This window comes from Salarias fasciatus, chromosome 7 (genome assembly GCF_902148845.1).
Source record: "Salarias fasciatus chromosome 7, fSalaFa1.1, whole genome shotgun sequence".
Taxonomy (NCBI): domain Eukaryota; kingdom Metazoa; phylum Chordata; class Actinopteri; order Blenniiformes; family Blenniidae; genus Salarias; species Salarias fasciatus.
Window position 1 is genome coordinate 2,677,141 of NC_043751.1, and position 20,530 is coordinate 2,697,670.

General features: G+C 46.0%; 1 protein-coding gene across 2 annotated transcripts in view; it reads right to left on the bottom strand.

Moving 5' to 3' along the window:
• The window catches only part of LOC115392151 (neural Wiskott-Aldrich syndrome protein-like), a 44,495-nt gene extending 38,772 nt beyond the window's left edge, over positions 1 to 5,723 (bottom strand). For both annotated transcript variants that reach the window (XM_030096682.1, XM_030096681.1), the window contains exon 1: positions 5,244 to 5,723. In XM_030096682.1, coding sequence (XP_029952542.1) covers positions 5,244 to 5,348 — 105 coding nt within the window. In that variant the 5' untranslated portion in view covers positions 5,349 to 5,723. The remainder of the gene's footprint in view (positions 1 to 5,243) is intronic.
• Positions 5,724 to 20,530: the final 14,807 nt, after the last annotated feature.

The window sequence follows — 20,530 nt, forward strand, 5'->3', positions numbered from 1 at the left end:
ATATAAAGCGGTACAAGTAATGTAAATAAATACCTGGACAGTTAAGATGAATTCAGCTGACTTTATGAGCGACTTGGAGCTTTCTGCTCCATTTCAAAAAGCACGGTCTCTTCAGTGGCTCCGCTTTGGCAATAAATGGGAGTGTCGAGGTGAAGCAGGAAAATCTGACCAATCACATAAGACTTCCCATCACCCAGCTGAAGAAAGTTGTGACAGGAGGAGGGCGAGGTAGTCGAACGTGGTTCCTGTTGTCGTGGAGGATGACCGGTCCACCAGCTCCACTGGGTGGGACATACTCTCCAGCTGCTGCCTCCAACACCCAGACCTCCTGGTGGAGTCTGAGCCCTGCTCACACCTGCCATTAACCTGTGTATTGGTGAAGTGTAGAGTACTGAAGACAGGAGAGACCAGGCACCTGTCCAGGGTGTCCTCCACCGTCCTCCCACTGAAGACTAGGGGTGTAACGGTACACAAAAGCCACGGTACGGTACGTACCTCGGTGTAAGGGTCACGGTTCGGTACGTTTTTCGGTACAGTGGGGAAAAAGTAAAAAAAGCTCACAAATGTACCAGAACATTTTTCCCAAGCTTTCCCATGCAACACATTATTGGCCCAGTTTGCATGGTGTTTTTTCAATCCGATTGTAAACAATAGTATTAAACGCGAGTGTATTCATGTACAGCATACAAAGCATCCACGATGAATCCTCGTTTACAAGGACCCGGTGACATTTGCACAAAGTCTCACGAGGAACTTGCAGGTCTTCCTCTCTGCAGCAGCAGTCCTCAGCGCCAAGCAGAGAGTTTTTATCTGCTGATATCTGCTCAAATAATGTCCCAAAATCTCCATGATACCTGCTGAAGGAGCGGCTGCTCCCCTGACCGCAGCACCGCCGTGCGGAGCAGCACGTCTCGGTGTGAGCTCTGCGCCGCATGCCGATGTTTCGAATTAACTGGTGCCCGTGTTAACTTGTGACCAATAATGACTGAAACATCTAGTCGTTCTGGCGAACGTCGGTTATCGACAGTCACAGTGAGTGTATATGTTTGAAGTCTTTTGTGAGTCTTACTTTAACAACTGCTGTAATCAGCATGTGTTTACACAGACCTCCGCTGTCATTCGTTAACACGGGAACCAGTTAATCCATAACACCAGCCGGCGATCGCTCGTATTCTGCTATGGAGCTCTTTATACAACTCGCTGTTGCGCGATTTGGTTCCATCTCGCCTCTCCAATGTTTTTTATGTCGGGGTTTTGTATTAAAAAAGTGTTTTTCCACCACCGTGGCGTTCTCTGCTGGTTTTTTGACTGTGCTGCTTCCCGTTTACTGGCACGTCACACGTCACTCCGTATGAGGGAACACACGCGGAACAATTACTCTCCCGTTTAATCCGCTCCGCCACACGCTGCAGCTCTCATTCCGCTTGTACTTTCTTCTTTGATTGTTCATGTTTGGACCTGCTTGTTCTACTTCTTCTTCTTCTTCTGTGATAATGGTGGTTGCCGGCAGCTTTTAGGCTCATTACCGCCATCTAAGGTTGGAATTTTTTTTTTTTTTTTACTCACTGGTGTATTCGTCGTGTGATTGTGTGTGCCGAACCGTGACCCCCGTACCGTGACGGTACGGGACGAATACAAATACCGTTACACTCCTACTGAAGACACTGACCAACTGCTCTTTAAAATCAAACAAAAACAGAAAAAAATCTGCTCCAAAAGCAACCGTTTGAATCTCTACTCCCTCAACAAGATGCGACTCTCACAGGCGTCCAGTCCAGCGCCGCCTCCAGCGTCTTCCTTCTCCGAACTCCTGTGACCGCAGTCACCAGTCAGACCTGATCAGCCCGGGCCGTGACCCCGCAGGCTCAGATCTGAGCTCTGAAACACTGAGACCTGCCGAGGCGTCCTGCGGCTACGACAGACATCCACACCGATCAGACTCCCGGCCCGGACCGTCCAATCAGCTGGGGACGGCCTGCACAGTGGGCGGGGCCTGGCTGATCGCAGCCGTCCTGAGGAAGACTCTGCTTCCAGAACCGTCTGAATTCCAGCAGCTCTCCTTAAAGAGCTCCAACTGTTCTGTCCAGTCAGCAACCAGCAGAGGGCTGCAATACGCTGAGCATCCAGCAGATGATCCCCTGAACCAAGAATTCACCACATCACAGAGCTCTTTGTAATTCACAGCTGCTGGAAGTGAGTGAGTATGTTTACATGCAGGCAATAACCCTTTCATAACCAGAATATTCGCAATAACCCGGTTGCTCACAGCCATGTAAACACCTGCTCATATTCCGGTTTTTAAAAATCCGAATATGGTTACTCCTTTTCTAACCCGAATTTCTGGTCATATAAACGCGCATCGGAATATTCCAGTCGAAAGGGACGATACTATACTGTTTGACCTTAACCTGACTACTGACTGCATGTAAACGCAGTCAGTAGTCAGCCAGTCATGAGGATGTGTGTCTGCAGCTCAGAACTTCAGCAGTTTGTTGATTTTGCCAGTTTTTGCAACGTGTTCCAAACCAGGTACAGTGCAGCATCGAAACATTGAAATAATGAATCATCATTATTGTAATATTTGCTATTGCGGAGCAGGAAGCGGTCTGTAAAGCCTGAGCATCTCAGCGCCGTCAGCCTTTTGCAACACGTACAACCTGCATGTTGATTTCGCCGTGACAGTAAACGACAACGCGTACCAGCTGACTGGGTTCATTTGAAAGATGCTGTACACACCTAAAGGGGCAACGACCAAGAACCGCACTGTAAAAAATTCAAAATCATTCCCATTTGTTAGCCGTCACTGAAGGAACACTGCCGTTAATCAGTCTGTCATCTCTGTCAACACTGTCCTGCTCAAGTTTTTCTCTTTCAACCTGAGCGGTACGGAGGTGGGGCCAGATACTTCCTGCTACCAGGCATACGTGAGATCCCCAGGCTGCAAAAACAAGCAGAGCAGCATTCCGTACTTTATGCCTGTGCTGCCGGCCATGCGCCGCCGGTGAACGCCGGCCACACAGCAACTAACTCTCACGCCAGCAGAAAGTGGGTTTGGGCTCTGGGAAGGCCTTCCACGTTAAGTCAGAGAGGGCAGGGCTGTTCTGGTGGCGTGAACATTAAAAAACCTGAGGTGGGGGGAGTCTGAAGGGACATGAACACATGAATACTTCTGAACAGCACACCTTCCAGCCTCGAGAAGCACACACACTAGTGAGGGAAGACTCAGTCTCCCACGGCCCGGCCTCACTCATTATCTATGCTAGCTTCAGTCACGTTAAAATAAAATCCACATTTGTTCATTAATCGCATTTGCGTTCAGCTCGGAAATAATGGCATTAGCTGCAGGCACGCGTTACTGTTCCTCAAACAGGACTGGCCCATGTTCGTGTGGGGTGGGTGTGGGTGGCGTGGTTAGATCTAGAGTCGGTAGCTGGAGATAGAGTCAGTCAACAGATTTTCTTTATGTATAGGCCAGATTCTTTTTCTTGTTCAAATTTTGGACTTGATGAGCGAGCTACTGCTACTTATTGCAGCCTGAGCCTCCGGTCGGGGACCCCTGTTCTCGAGGAATGGGAACACCGTCTCGAAAAGCATGTGACTGCTCCACTGCTGAATCCCTGTCGTCCCAAACATCCTCTCTTTATACACTTTAATAACTAGCAAGACACCGAGTGTGGTTCAGGGTGTTTTTAATTCAGAATTGGTTTATTCCGAATGGAGAAATTCAGAATTATATTCACGAACGTTGTGTTTTCATGGGTAAAACTAAGGATTAATCCTCTCTCACGCCAGGGTCTGTGAAGCATTCTGATTGGACGGTGCGGCCGTGACATACCGACGCCTCCAGGAAGTAAACAGCGTTCTTCTCTCTTTCTGGATTAACTTTGACGCTGCAGCATTGAAAATGTCCGCTTTGTCCAGCGCCCGCTGATCCGCTCATTTCATTCTATTCAATTCTTCTAAAACTGCCATTGAACTAATCGTCTCCACTGGAGTTGAAACGCAGACTTCGGGCCGCCATCTTGGAATATTTCGTCATCACGGCGGAGCAGAACGACCAGAATGAAGTGGCCTCATTAGATTCAGATAATTGATCTTCCAGAGGAGAACAAACCCGCCGGTCTGTTCGAGTTTAAACTTATTTCTGAATAAAGTTTTCAGGGTTTACGTGGCGAGTTTACAGCAGAATTCGGCTTTACTTGGATTTATAGAGGAATAAAAAGTCCCACGTAAACACATGGATTTAAATCACAACAACAAAACAGTCGAGTGTTTTTTCTGACCAATAATCACAATTCTCCAAGTCAAGGGTGATAAACATCAGGTTCTGGGACCAGCAGAGGACCAGCAGAAGGTCCAGATGGCCCATGGGATGACACGAACTTTATTTCACCAATAGAAGGGAGATTATATCCAGAGGCTGTACTGTTCACAGATGCAGTAGAGACACTTCCTGCTTTAGCATCAAACCCAAACTGAGAAGTAATGGAAACATGCTGGAAGCTGCACAGTCCCAACAGCCAGCGTCATGTCGCGCAGTGTCATTTCCCCTAAAACACTAAAATCCATCTCAAACTGAACAACAGATCAAACAAAGGCAGGAAACACCTTTACCTGAAGGCACTGAGGCACTGAGCGCCGGTCCTGCGCAGGTCTGAGGACTCCTCTGCTTACGGGGATGTCGTTGGGGAGTAGCTGTCATGACGGAACTGAAGCGTTCAGGTTTTAACCAGCGGGGATCAAACTACCAGAGCTGCTCAGTTAACCCAGCTAAGACAGGCCGTCTCATTTCAACAGGATCTGAGCTGGATCTGCAGATCTTCAGTCGGTACTGCTGGATCAGCAGCACTGGACCTGGTATGAGGGGCGGGTTTGGCCGGGATCTGGAGGTACTGAGGCACCTCTTTCCCCCAGGTGTGGGCCAGGACTTCAAGTGCCAGTTTGGATAAGATCTGGGGGTATTTAGTCAGTCTGGTGGCGGAGCTGCAATCTTGAACTGGTTATGGGCAGGATCTGCAGATCTTGAGTTGCTTTTGGGGCCAGATCTGCAGATCCGGAACTGGTTCTGATAGGAGATAGGATCTGCAGGTATTTAGCTAGTTTTCTGCGGGATGCACACGTCTGAGCCGCAGATCTTTAACCCATACGGTGCCAGGTGCACCTGCTGGCTCTGCAGGGGGGCCCAGCAGTGAGCTTCGGGCCCGTTTGGACCGTCGGCGGCTGTCGGGAGCTGGGGAACTTACCGAACATTTCCTGCCCAGGTATCCGAACAGACACTCGTTCTCCTGCGGGGTGAGCAGCATGGAGCCGACGTTCCCGGCCCTGCGCGGGGGCCCGTGGCTGTTCATGATCCTCAATCTTCAAGTGAAGCCCGAACTAACGCGGTTCTCCCAGGACGGCGGAGACAAATCCCGGCACTCAGAGAGAATCCATGCGGGCTCCGGCTGCTGTGGCCCGGATCATCTCTGCTCAGTCCGCCCGGGCAGGAGGAGGGGAGGAGGGAGGGAGGAAGGGGGGCCGTCTGCCCGGCCCCGGCCGGCTCCAGATGAACACCTGCCCTGGTTCTCCTGACCGTGCTGGATTTGCAGTAAAGAGATGCTTAATATCTGCGGAGGAGGAAAAGATGAAGTTTCATTTGGAAACTCCAGCAGGAGAGATGCGTACATCCAACATGGCAGCGGGCGGAACACACCACTCCAGCGGCCGGGCGGGGGGAGGGGGCTTCAACAGCCGCTGTACAAACCTCCTGCGGTGGGGCGAAGGCATTCGGTTCAGCTCAAAGAGACGCATATAAACGTTAATCCCAGGTTAAAACCGTGGAGCTTTTTAATTCTTACGACAAGGATATGATATGTTTTCCATAACAAAATGGTTTGGTCCACTGTGGCAGCATAAATGCAGCTCTGCGGAGGACGAGGGGCGGGGCTACAGCGCCGAGTGACGTCAAGACGTAACAGACCGCGGGTAGACCCATATGCTCCACATCAATACGTTCACGTGAACATATAGATGTGGAGCACGTGGGTCCACGAGAAGACAAATCAATAATGTGTCTCTAAACCAGGATTTCATTTACTGGAGAAATTATTACAAAAAACTACATCACAAATAACACCACCACCAACAACTATAGTGAAACTGATTGTAGAAGTAACAGTAGAGTACATGTTTGAATGTTTTATACACAAAATAGCATCTCAAAGTAAAAGTATTTTAAATGATATTTGAGGAAGACTGACATTGGAAAGCTGGCGAAGCTAATCTAGCCGGCTAGGCTACCAGCTGGCCGCGTAATAACAACAAACACGATGCCACCCAAGAAAGTTCCAACGATCGAGGAGATGAAGGACATCAAAAAAATCCCTCGATTTTCTGAGTGAGGAAGTGTCTGCTGTGAGGCTGCAGCAGAAGAACATTCTGGACCTGGTGGAGGAGATTAAGGTTCTGCGGCTGCAGAACGCAGAGAAGGCAAAACGGATCGCCTTTCTCGAGAATCGAGTGGAGGATCTGGAGCAATACACTCGGATTAATAACATCATTGTGACTGGACTTCAGATTATCTCCGGTCATACGCAGAGCGAGGAGGATGCTGTCTCTGTGGAGCAACAGCTGATGGAGTTCCTGCACTCCAAGGGGTTCGAGGTAAAACACACAGACATTGAAGCATGTCACCCTCCTCCCAGGAGAAAGAAACGACAAACCGGCCGTAATAATAAGGTTTAGCAACAGAAAGCATAAGATGTTAAAGCAAGGCAAGAAATTTAAAGGCACAGATGTTTTTCTGAATGAGCACTTAACGAAGAAAAATGCGGACATTGCAAAAAAGGCGAGACTCCTGAGGAAGCAAGGAAAAATACAAAGCACTTGGACACAAAACTGCAAAATCTTCATCAAGCTGCAGGGATCTCCAGAAGAGGTCAAGGTTTTGGTTATCCGAGATATTGGAGAACTGGACAAACTATGATGGAGCTAAACAAAGCAAGGAATGATCAAACTCAGGGACTAAACATCAGATCATCATGACCGAAGAACTGGACACTTTCCATTTTACTGAACATAAAACGCAAGATATAGAAAATAACACTGATCCAGAAAATAATCTTTTCAACAATATCAATATCAGCTGCCGTTATTACACTGAAAACCTATACAATACCATGATCAAACAAGAGAACAAGATATCAATTATTCACTTCAACACCAGAAGCATGTATGCAAATTTTCACAAAATTAAGGAATATCTAAGTCAGTTCAATACTCCTTTCAACGTAATAGCCATATCAGAAACCTGGATCAACAACGAGAAGGGAGCAGAATTTGAGCTGAATGGCTATGAATTTAATTATATCAATAGAAAGAACAAAAGTGGAGGGGGGGTGGCAATATATGTTGACAATATTTTGCTATAATAGTTTGTTAAAATCATTGAAAAAATGACTGTAGTTGTTGAGGATTTACTCGAGTGCATTACAGTAGAAATATGTTGTGAAGAAATGAAGAATTTAATGGTGAGCTGTATATATAGATCTCCTGGATCAAGCATCGAAGTCTTCAAAGAGTGGATGGAAAATATGTTCATAAAATCAACACAGAAGGTCTTGTTTTTTATTTTAACATCGACCTCTTAAATCCACAGAAACATAAAATGACGGATGACTTCATAAACTCAATGTTCAGTATGGGTTTGTATCCTACTATCACCAGACCGAGCAGGACCACTTCTCACTGTGCCACTTTAATTGATAATATATTTACCAACATCATGGAAAATAACACTGAGAGCGGACTACTATTAACTGACATCAGTGACCATCTGCCTATTTTTAATGTATATTACCGTAACTATAGTAGGAAGAAGAATATCAAAAATTATAAATATATAAGAGTGAAAACAGAAGAGGCCATGATGGCACTAAAAAATGACTTAATGACACAGGACTGGAATGTGGTTTATAAAGATATATTGATAAAGCATGTGATACATTTCTAAGTATATTCAATATCACAATTATTGTCCTATGAAGAAATACAGTATTATACAACAACACACATATAGTCTGTGGGTCACAAAGGGGCTGCAAATGCCTGTAAAAAGAAAAACACATTATACAGGCAATTCTTAAAGCATCGAGGTAGTATAAAAAATATAAAAATAAATTAACTAACATTATGAGGACAAGTAAGAAAGAATATTATAATAAATTATTGGAGAGAAATAGAAACAATATTAAAGGCGTATGGAATGTTCTAAATGGCATTGTGAGAAGTAGATCTCAAACTATAAATTACCCAGAGTACTATATTGAAAATAACAAGACCATTAACGATATGGAGGATGTGGTGAATGGTTTTAACAGATTCTTTGTAAATGTAGGACCAGATTTAGCAGCGAAAATAAAGAAACCATAATATCATAATATAATAAAGAAATTAGATAACTATGGTATTAGAGGAGTCGGGTTGAGTTGGCTATCAAGTTACTTAAGAAACAGGCAACAGTTTGTACAGATGGGGAATTAAAAATCAAAACTGATGAATATTACATGTGGGGTACCGCAGGGACCAAAACTATTCATAATTACACAAAATTATTGAAATTTATTTTGTTTGTGGACGACACAAATATCTTTTGTTCCGGTGAGAATTTGCAGCAGATTTTGGAGACTAAGTACCGCATTGGCCCGAATATAAGACGATGTTTTTTTCCAGAAACTGCATCCTAAAAAGTGGGGTCGTGTTATAATCGCGGACTTACGGTAGATGGTCAATACGCATCCGCGCCGCTAGATGGAGCCAAAGTATCACTGAGCAGAGAGCGAGTGGAGCGATGAAATGAGATCAAATGATCTGATGAAAAATGGCGGATCATCTGGAACAAAGGGGCTGAACGCTGGACAACTGAGCAACAACAGAGGAGAAGTTATGATACCAACTTTAAACTGATGGTGATCAACGCAGCAGAGTCATCAAACTACTGCCAAGCCGCCAGGAGGTCTGGTGGAGCAGAGCCTCGTTCTTATTGGAGAGCACAGAAAAAACACTACAGATGCTAACGCTATGAGAAAAGCTTTCCTGGTCCTGAGAGACGCTTCAGAGAGACTGATAGAAGGGAGAGTGAATACGTCTCTGAAAGACGGAAAGACGGAATGTCCACCACCAGAGCCTGATTCAGCTGAAGGACCTGGACAGTTATTTACATCATTTATGCAGTTTTGACCCCTTGAGGCGTCTAATTTGTTAGCTATTGTTTCTTATTTTGAGAAAGAGAATATATTTTTTATTCAATACTGTAGCAATATTTTTTCATTTTATATCTCTTGAAATGTTATCTCAGTTGTGAGTTTTGAGTTTATAATAATTGTATAATAAAAAGTTGTTTTATGAGTGACCTTACTGTCTTCAGCATTTTTTTTTCACAACATGATCTTTGAAAAATAAGGGTCGTGTTATAATCAGAGTCGTCTTATATTCGGGCCAATACGGTACTTCTAAGTAAAACAAAGATCATGCTGTTTGGGAGACACAGGACTCATAATAGATGATAACAAAATAGAGAGAGTAAGTGAAATTAATTTTCTTGGCGTGATTCTGGACAACAAAATCTGCTGGAAACCTCATGTGAGCTACATACGAGCAAAACTGGCAAAATGCACATCAATACTGTGGAAAACTAAACATATTCTGGTCATTAAGTCACTGCACACCTTATATTGCACACTTTTTTTTACCATATCTGTCTTATTGCCAGAGACCACTCTACAGCCTATATGCACTATACAGAAAAGAGCAATAAGGATAACAGAGACCACACAAACCCACTATTCATAAAAACACACTTGTTGAAATTCATGGTCAAATTCAAAACAGCACAAATAATGTACAAAGAAAGAAATAATCCACTGCCAGGGGATGTTTGCAGAAAGAGAGGGTGGTTATAATCTAAGAGGAGACCTGAACTATAAAAAACCAAAAGTTCGAACTACACTGAAAAGTATGTCAAGCTGTGGAGTGGCTCTGTGGAACAGTCTGGAGACAGAAATAAAACTAGACTATATATACTATAAAACTAAATAAGATTTATATTGCAGTAGCAATATAAATCTGTTTAAAAAAGGTACAAAAATATTTCTGAATAAGTACATAACACTATGCTGTGTTATGTTGTTTTTTTTTCTTTTTTTCTTTGATTTGCATTAACTTTCTTTTTTATCTTTTTTTCTTTCTTCACTTTATGCGAAAAATAAATTCATTCATTCATTCATTCATTCATTCATTCTTATTACCAAAATATTCCATTATCAGTAAATCAACAAAAAATTAATTAAAAATAAAGATCAGTCTTACATTCCTACACAAACAACAACCACAACAACAAAACCTGAGTGTGTGAAAGAGTGTTGAGTGCTTCACACACCCAGGCTCATTCACCCATTTCGTTCACCGCTGGAAACGCTGAAGTGTTTTGGATTCTCTTGTCCAGCAGAGATCACTGCTGCAAACATTTGCAGGAATCAGAAAACGCGGGCTTCAGGATGTTAGGATCAACACCTTTGAACGAGTCTTTGTGAATGTGAGTCTGCATGGTTCCTATTTGTTGACCCTGTGACGGAGTGGCGAACTGTCCAGGGTGGAACCCGCCCTTGTCCACATGAAGCCGGGACCCTGAGGAGGACCAGCTGCTGGGAAAATGAACGAAACAAGTCTGGTTTCTAGCAACACCATGTAGAGTCATTGCTGATGTTTCCCTGGTGATTCACAGACCATCAGAGGCTGCGTTACTGTGGCAGAATCATGGAGCTGCGCTTTCAGATTAGCTTGAATTAACCATCATGGCCCTGGAGTCTGAGGAGGCAGCAGATGGAGGTTGTCTCCATGCAGAAGGGTTAAAGTCTGTCAGCAGCTTTAACACTAATCTGCAGACCAGCTGGCAGATAAAACCCAGTGCAGACAGGCCAGGAGCAACGGGACCGTTCACCAGCGTCAACAGCTCCAGGAGAGCATGGAGAACCAGAAGTTACGCCACAGGCCAATCAGATGGAGGTGAATGTTTTCACTGAGTGGCTACACACAAACATTTTCCACTGAAAGTGACCCCTCAGTGAACCTTTACTTCAGTGATTAACTGATGCTCAAGAAGCCATCAATGAAATGAAGGTCAGTTGGAAAGGCCCAGAGCATTAATCCCATAACCCCGAGGATAACCCAAACATTCTGATAAAGAACAACTCAAACAGTGCAATGCAATGACATAATGCTGCAATGACAACACTGGAAAAGGCTTTCAGTTTTGCAACTAATGTGCTAGGACACTTCATTCTGTTTCCAGTCAAAGTCTATTTCCACTTTCAAAAGAGCATTTCTCCATGGCAGGTTCTCTCAGCAGGAAGCTTTGGAGGAAGAGATGCTCTGTGGTGTCAAGAAATGAGACATGCTCATGTCAGAACAACCGGAATAAGACACTCTCCAGAATCCAGAGCAGACACGGGTTAAAAGCTTATTCCTTTTATTCTGAAAGGATTATTTTTCTGTCCTGTGAAAGAGGAACACTAAAAGTTAGACGCCACTGTTTTAAATTGAAGATCCATTCATCCAAATCGTGAAGATGACTGGACTCTCCTCTCTCTCTGAGTTCACTGCTTGGCCACTAGGTGGCGGCAGACTCATCCACTCAGCACTCCCAGCAGATCACAGGAGAAAAGAAGCTGTGAGGCCTCAGGAGAACACACTCACACTGTCTGAGAGCAGCTGGAAAATCTTCAGAGGTTCAAGCATTTTGTAAAAAAAAATAGGAAGAAAGAGAAAAAGTATTCAGGGATAAGAAAAACTAAAAAAAACATTTATTTATTGTTGACTGTGCAACACACAGCATATCAGAAGTTCATGACTGAGAAAAGGAGAATAATGACCTCAGTTAATGTAAAGGTAGAGACACAATGAAAAGCTCATTTTTGTAAAAGAAAAACTACAGCTGGAGAAGCTTTGTTACTTTTCGTCAATGTGGATGTGAGTGGCTTCGCAACCCGTTTTGGTGAAAAAATTATTTAGAGCAGCTGAGACAGCAAGAAAGATCCGACATGTACTGTATATCAGTCATTCAATCAGTCAAACTTTATTTATAGAGCACTTTTCATGTTTCATTAAAACAACAAAATTTGCTGAATAGTAAAAACTGTCATAAAAACAAAAAAAGAACAAAAACTGCACTATGCACACACACACACACACACACACACACACACACACACACACACACACACACACACACAGACACTCTCCCATTTATTTCAAACAACAGAGGAGACATGACCTGGCACTGAGCATCATGGGAAACACCACCAGTGGGGCCGCCCACACCGGGAGAAGTCAAAGGTCAATTAATACTGGGGCTCCAGCGCCCGACCCCCAACCCCGCCCAACCAAGGGAACCCCCACACTGAGGTGTGGAGACCCCCAGGCCAGCCGGGACCAGAGGACCCGGGGGGGACAGAGGCACAGAAACCCCAGCAGAGGACTGGAACCAACTCCCGGTGTGGAGTACCCCCTCAGTGTGAAGGACCCCCCTCATAGTGAAGGACCCCCCTCAGAGTGAAGAACCCCCTCAGAGTGAAGAACCCCCCCCCCAGAGTGAAGAACCCCCTCAGAGTGAAGGACCCCCGTCAGAGTGAAGAACCCCCCCAGAGTGAAGGACCCCCCTCAGAGTGAAGAACCCCCTCAGAGTGAAGAACCCCCTCACAGTGAAGGACCCCCCTCAGAGTGAAGAACCCCCCTCAGAGTGAAGAACCCCCCCCAGAGTGAAGGACCTCCCTCAGATTGAAGAACCCCCCCCAGAGTGAAGGCCCCCCCTCAGAGTGAAGAACCCCCCTCAGAGTGAAGAACCCCCCTCAGAGGGAAGGACCCCCTCAGAGTGAAGAACCCCCCTCAGAGTGAAGAACCCCCCCCAGAGTGAAGAACCCCCTCAGAGTGAAGGACCCCCCTCAGAGTGAAGGCCCCCCCTCAGAGTGAAGAACCCCCCTCAGAGTGAAGGCCCCCCTCAGAGTGAAGAACCCCCTCAGAGTGAAGAACCCCCTCAGAGTGAAGGCCCCCCCTCAGAGTGAAGAACCCCCTCAGAGTGAAGGACCCCCCTCAGAGTGAAGGCCCCCCCTCAGAGTGAAGAACCCCCTCAGAGTGAAGGCCCCCCCTCAGAGTGAAGAACCCCCCTCAGAGTGAAGAACCCCCTCAGAGTGAAGAACCCCCCCCCAGAGTGAAGGACCTCCCTCAGATTGAAGAACCCCCCCCAGAGTGAAGGACCCCCCTCAGAGTGAAGGCCCCCCCTCAGAGTGAAGAACCCCCTCAGAGTGAAGGCCCCCCTCAGAGTGAAGAACCCCCTCAGAGTGAAGAACCCCCCCCAGAGTGAAGGACCTCCCTCAGATTGAAGAACCCCCCCCCAGAGTGAAGAACCCCCCTCAGAGTGAAGGACCCCCTCAGAGTGAAGGACCCCCCTCAGAGTGAAGGCCCCCCCTCAGAGTGAAGAACCCCCCTCAGAGTGAAGAACCCCCTCAGAGTGAAGGACCCCCTCAGAGTGAAGAACCCCCCTCAGAGTGAAGAACCCCCCCCAGAGTGAAGAACCCCCTCAGAGTGAAGGACCCCCCTCAGAGTGAAGGCCCCCCCTCAGAGTGAAGAACCCCCCTCAGAGTGAAGGCCCCCCTCAGAGTGAAGAACCCCCTCAGAGTGAAGAACCCCCTCAGAGTGAAGAACCCCCCCCAGAGTGAAGGACCCCCCTCAGAGTGAAGAACCCCCTCAGAGTGAAGGCCCCCCCTCAGAGTGAAGAACCCCCCCCAGAGTGAAGGCCCCCCCTCAGAGTGAAGAACCCCCTCAGAGTGAAGGCCCCCCCTCAGAGTGAAGGCCCCCCCTCAGAGTGAAGAACCCCCTCAGAGTGAAGGCCCCCCCCTCAGAGTGAAGGCCCCCCCTCAGAGTGAAGGACCCCCCTCAGAGTGAAGGCCCCCCCCTCAGAGTGAAGGACCCCCTCAGAGTGAAGAACCCCCCCCAGAGTGAAGGACCCCCCCCCAGAGTGAAGGCCCCCCCTCAGAGTGAAGAACCCCCTCAGAGTGAAGGCCCCCCCTCAGAGTGAAGAACCCCCCCCAGAGTGAAGGCCCCCCCTCAGAGTGAAGGCCCCCCCTCAGAGTGAAGAACCCCCTCAGAGTGAAGGCCCCCCCTCAGAGTGAAGGCCCCCCCTCAGAGTGAAGAACCCCCTCAGAGTGAAGGACCCCCCTCAGAGTGAAGGCCCCCCCTCAGGAAACACTAACAGCTAAACAGCTAAAAACTTCAGAAGACATGATACAAAGTTGATATAAAATAAGTTAGAAGGACATAATAAAAAAGAATAAAATTACATGGTAATGAGCTCATAAGAAGACAGTTACAAAGGTGTGTTTTTAAACAGTGTGTTTCAACAGTCCCTGCGGTCCAGCAGGCGTGGGCCGCAGTGGCGAAAAGCCGCACATATGTGGAATAAAATTTAGCTCTGAGTCAAAAATCACACCCAGGTTTTTAACCGATTGTGCTCGTTTAAAATCTAGTAATTTTGGTAAAAGTTTCTCTCTCTGGTCTTTGGGATCGATCAACATGAATCAGTTTTCTCCTGATTGAGCTGCCATCCATGACTTCAGGTCTGAAACACAGTTAAAGAGGGTTTCTATTGGCCCTGAGACACGGAGACCAGGAGACCCGGTGATGACACGGAGTATCACCGAGTAACCATGGAAACTGATGAACAGCTGAGAATCATATCAGAGTAACCATGGAAACTGATGAACAGCTGAGAATCATATCAGAGTAACCATGGAAACTGAGGAACAGCTGAGAATCATATCAGAGTAACCATGGAAACTGATGAACAGCTGAGAATCATATCAGAGTAACCATGGAAACTGATGAACAGCTGAGAATCATATCAGAGTAACCATGGAAACTGATGAACAGCTGAGAATCATATCAGAGTAACCATGGAAACTGATGAACAGCTGAGAATCATATCAGAGTAACCATGGAAACTGATGAACAGCTGAGAATCATATCAGAGTAACCATGGAAACTGATGAACAGCTGAGTGTTGCAACACACACCATCAGCAGGGTAAAGCTAGCCTGTCTCACGACGGTCTAAACCAGCTCACGTTCCCTGTTACTCATTACAATCCACCGCCGGGTGAATTCTGCTTCACACAGGAAGAGCCGACATCGAAGGATCTAAAAGCGACGTCGCTATGAACGCTTGGCCGCTTGGTAACCCAAAAAGTCAGAAGGATGGTGAGGCCCCGCTTTCACTGGACTCATACTGAAAATCAAGATCAGGCGAGCTTTTGCCCTTCTGCTCTACGGGAGGTTTCTGTCCTCCCTGAGGCTCGCCTCAGGACACCTGCGTTACCGTTTGACAGGTGTAACCATGGAAACTCCTCAGTTTCGTGTCTCCTGATGTCCCCAGCACCAATGCCCCAGCTGAAGCACGGGCTGAAAACTGTGGTCTGAGACCCCTGGGAGGCTCACAGTGAGGGTCAGAGGTGTTTCTGCTCTGAGGTTGTCAAACTGGGACTTAAACACATCGAAGAAGAAAACAGCAGAAAAAAGCTAGTCTGCTAACAAGAGTTTTATTGTAAAGGAAAAATGCATCACATTTGATACAAGCATCCGTTAGGCCAGGGGTCACCCAAAGTGTTCAATAGCCATATTGGACCGAAAAAAAAAACCCAAAACAAATCTGTCTGGAGCCGCAAAAAATGAAAAGTCTTATATAAGCCTACACAGCTGTAGGTGTATATTAGCTATATTAGCCTACTATCAAAATGAGCAAGTAAGCTACAAATACATCATGAGCCTCATGACTGAATGTTTATTTTCCCTGCAGCGTCCTGGAGAGAATGAAACTCCACATGACCCTGCTGTACCAGACTTGGTGCTTTAAGTTTAACTTCCATTACAATGCTAATGTATTATGTTTTGTCACGTTGATGAAATTATAGAAATCAGTAAAGAAATCACATTGTTGGTGTCATTTTTATTTTGAGGATTTGAAAAAAACAAAATGGAACATGCCTATTATTGATAGGCCTCCTGTCAGACCTTCCCATGGAAATAAAGTGCAATCCTCTTTGAACTTCAATAATACAGTCCTCTTCTCTTTTCCATTATCTGGGTAACAGGGCAATAAAACACCTGCAGTTAAAACAGTCTGCAACTGTACAACTAGAACAGCAGCCTTTTGGAAAGGTAAATAGGTTATATAAAATGAAAATAAGCAGTTTAATTTTGATTTCAGTGCATTTCTGTGCATTCTGCAAATGCAAAGTTAGGCAGCCTGAAGTCAGTGCAAAGGAATAAAATGCAGAACAATCCTTTTCTATTTTCCCACTGATGGCAGCAACAGACACAAATGAAAAGGCCACAACTGCAAACGAGTAATAAAACAGCCTGCAATTAAAAGGCACTGCAGTTTGGCTTCCAGGTCTCTGATGTGATCTGCCTCCTCATCCAGAACACCTGTGGTGATTCAGAAGAAAGATTAATTCTGGTCTTTATACAATTTATTAAAATAATAGACCCTGTTGGCACACACACACACACACACACACACACACACACACACACACACACACACACACACACACACACTTTATTAAAATAATAGACCCTGTTGACAGACACACATAAGAAAAATAAAATGTATGTAATCCGTTGTTTACAACAGATGGAGTGTCTCACCTGCAGGAGGCGGGTCGCAGCACGCTCCAGTTTATCCTCCATCGCTGCAGTTTCTCTCTGTTTGCTCTCCGGTTCCTGGACAGACGCTCCACAGACTGCCGTGTGGAGCAGCGGCTGTACACGGACTCCTGGTAGGAAGCGGTGTGAACTCATTCCAGCTGAAGAGACCTGGAACAGCATCAGTTTTAAGGCGGCTAACACTTAGCTCCTGGACGTAGCCGCTGGAGTGACATGTCGGCTGCAGACGTGCTGCTCCCCTCGTTATTAACAAATCTGGGCCCCTCCCCCGCCTAATGGCCTGAATCCACTTTTGTCTGACCTCTCCGTTCTTTGGAAACGAGTGACAATTAAGATAAAGGCTGCTTCAGCCCATTAGAAAAGCAACCAGGTACGCTACAGCATCGTTTGTTTTTAGCTTGTGGCAGCGCTACCGGAAGCAAAGTCACCCACGGATGGCGTATTTCCGGCTAAAAAACCAGGAAGTGTGAAAAAGGTCTATTGGAAAATAACCTCGGACGTCAGAACAACTGATAGTAAATGGTTGAAGTTGTGTGGTAAACTCACTGTGGATTCAACACTGAAATATCAACATTCTTTAGATGTGTATAATCGGCAGTAGTTTTAAAATCATGAGATAAAAATTTCCCTGAAATATGTCAGTTGAAAAACAACGAAAAGAGAACAAAAGAGCCGCCCAAGCGGTTAAATTTAGTTCGTATTTTCATCAAATTGTGAACTTTGGAGAAACACAAAACAAACATTTTTAAAACCACCACTTTGTTTCGTGTGTATTGCACTGTATTTCAGGAGTAGTTTTCCGTAAAATAGTGGTCACCCTCCCGTTTACTGTCAAAATATTCAATAAACTAACAGCTCAACAGGTCAGGCTGAGGATCGCTGAACAGTAAGTCGTGAGTTTGAATCTCGTGTGTCACCCGTCTGTAATGAAATGCTGAAATGACTGAGATGAGAGAATATACCTCAAACTCGGAGCGCAAACCCGATGATTAGATTTTGGTCAATTTAAATTATATTTTCCCCACTTTTTTTGGCCCTTGTCTGAAGGTCCTGGTGACGTCGATACCCGACGTCGAAATTACGTAAAAAAAAGACGTCATCTGGCGTTACATTCGGCACCTTGTGGGTACCTCGCTGGGACGTCCAACAATGACCTTAAAAAGACGTTGATTCAACGTCTTTTTGCGCAGTGGGATCCGGCCCGCGAGAGGATTCCAACACGCGCGCGCACAAACGCACACATTACCCCGGGCCCTCGAGCAGACGCACGCACCCCTGCTGGAGTGCGATATCTGCCATTGTGTTGCAATAGACAACAGCCCTGGTGCAGGCAGTGGGCGCTCTGCCTGCCACTTCATTGACTTCAGTGGGTGTGTGGTTGCTGCGTGAGTGCTGCGACCTGCGCGGCGCAGCGCGGCGCGGCGCAGCCGTTCCGCAGCATGTGGGCGCTGGCCCTAAGTTGTTGGTCGCCACCCACCATTATTTGAAAGAGGAAGAAGAATGGGGGCGCCGGACAAATGGATCCGTATGGAGAGCCTCAAACTTTTTACTAAAACGTGACTTAAGGCTGCATTTTAATTGGTTCCTTACAAATCGGGTTTGTGGCTCAGCTCTGTGCGCCACGCATAGGCTCCTCCCACTTTTTATTATCAACCAGTTAGAATCGTTTTATTTCTGTTGTTTCATTGTGTGTGGACACTGCTGTTGTCGCTCCTCTGCACTCCTGCATTTTTGGCTCTAACAAACGTCCACAGTGGCAGAGTGGTGTGTCGTACTGTTGAGAAGGATGGTGTGTGAAAGTGGAACTGAAATAATGAAAATTAATTCTGTAAAGTGCACGGTAAGAATAAATGAGTGCAATAAGGCTACGTTCACACTGCAGGCTGAAGTGACCCAAATCTGATTTTTTTGCCCCTGTGCGACCTGTATCGGATCTTTTCCTGACAGTCTGAACAACACAGATCCGATTTTTTCAAATGCGACCCAGGCCACTTGGACATGTGGTCCTGAATCCGATACGTATCGGATCTTTTGCCATGCGACTTCAGTCTGAACGGCCAGGTCGCATTTATCCCACCTGCACGTCACGATGTGGGGCGCTGAAGACGTGTGTCTTACCGTGAGTGTTAAAAAAAAGGCGCTCGCAGACGCACATTAAGTGAGTTCTTGTCATCTGAAAATTATTATTGAACTCCGTATCATTAAAGCCTCTCATCACTGCCCCACCTCTCCTGACTGCGTTTCTCTGTTGCTGCCGCTGCCCCACAAAACGCCATGGCCAAAAACTTGGCTCTCTTCCTTCTCATTCGCTAAATTCTGCAGCGCCAGGACAACGGGGAGGAAAAATAATAATAATATCCACATGCGCGCTCTCCCTCTCTCCCTCTCTCTCTCTCTCTCTCTCTCACACACACACACAGAAGGAGCTCGGCGTGGCTGATAAGAAGCGCTGCGCTCAAATGATTGCTCACTATTCAATTGTAAGAATACGTGTTTGATCAGTTCTTAAATAAATCATCGACGCTTGAAAAGCTGCAGATTCTGTAAGTTGTTTGTTGGTTCCGCAAACATTGAAGCGCTGCTGCGTGACGTCGTTCTGTCCTCTTCTGCGCATGCGGGACACTTTTGGGTGGTATTCCGTTCAGACGGGAGATCACATACAAGTCGCATTTTATTGTAAATGTGAACAAACTCGCAAAAAAATCGGATTTCACAAAAAAATCCGAATTGAGCATTAAGCCCTGCAGTGTGAACGTAGCCAAAGTGACGGCTGCAATAAGTTTCATTTGTTCGTTCTCCCAGACTTAAAGGCGCTATCCGCGATTTTAATTTAACCAGGACGAGAAAAATGCTTTTGACATCATGTACTAGCAAGTCCATGCTACATTTCTGTGAAAAAAAATCACACATTGATCAGCGTGTTCTGGATATCTGGCCCCGCAAAGCGCTGCCTGAGGATTCAGCGTGACGACCTCTCTGCTCCACTGGCAGCAGCAGGGGGGCGGGGCGGGGCGGGGCGGGGCGGGGGCGGGGCGGGGGCGGAGCCAGGCCGTCTGCAGCGCGTGCACGACACAGGGAAAGTGGCGATACCTCCACTTGCTGTTACAAATTCATTTTTGCAAGCTACTTTCTGCATTGAACATGTAGTGACAGGGTGAAACCTGGTTCACCTGAGATGAAGCGGCCATTTATTTTGAACAAAAAAGAGTCGAAGTGGCTTCTGCTGTTTCCTCCGGAGGATTGTGCACGCGTACGGGACGTGCATGTAGTGTCGTGCACGCTGAGTGGGAGCAGAGCGGAGGGGGAGGGGGAGGGTTTTCTCAACATGAGGAACCAGTCAGAGAGCTCGGGGGCGGAGCCAACATTTCAAACTGAAGTCAGGGCTCAGAATTGTGCAGAATCACGGAGAGCTCCTGAAAGGAACAGATATTTCATATGATCTGTTGAGGTATTTGCTTTATAGGATATTTTTGTTGCTAGATTTTTTTTATTATTTATTTACAAAGGTACTAACTGGTAATTTTCCTGATTTTTCAGTCAAAGCTCCATGTTTAATCATTTCTGAAGGCAGCTTTGTTTACAGACTTCATTATCTGTCATATTTATTGGTTGTGTTTGGTTTTCATTCATTGCTAATGAGACTGAGAATCCATTCTGTTCATTATTTTTGTTTAGTGGTTTAAATTTTCTTCCAGTTCCAGGATAAAATGTTCTTTAGAAGTGAAAGTTTACTGATTTTGATAGGATGTTCTTGCATTGTTAGGGCATATTATATTAGT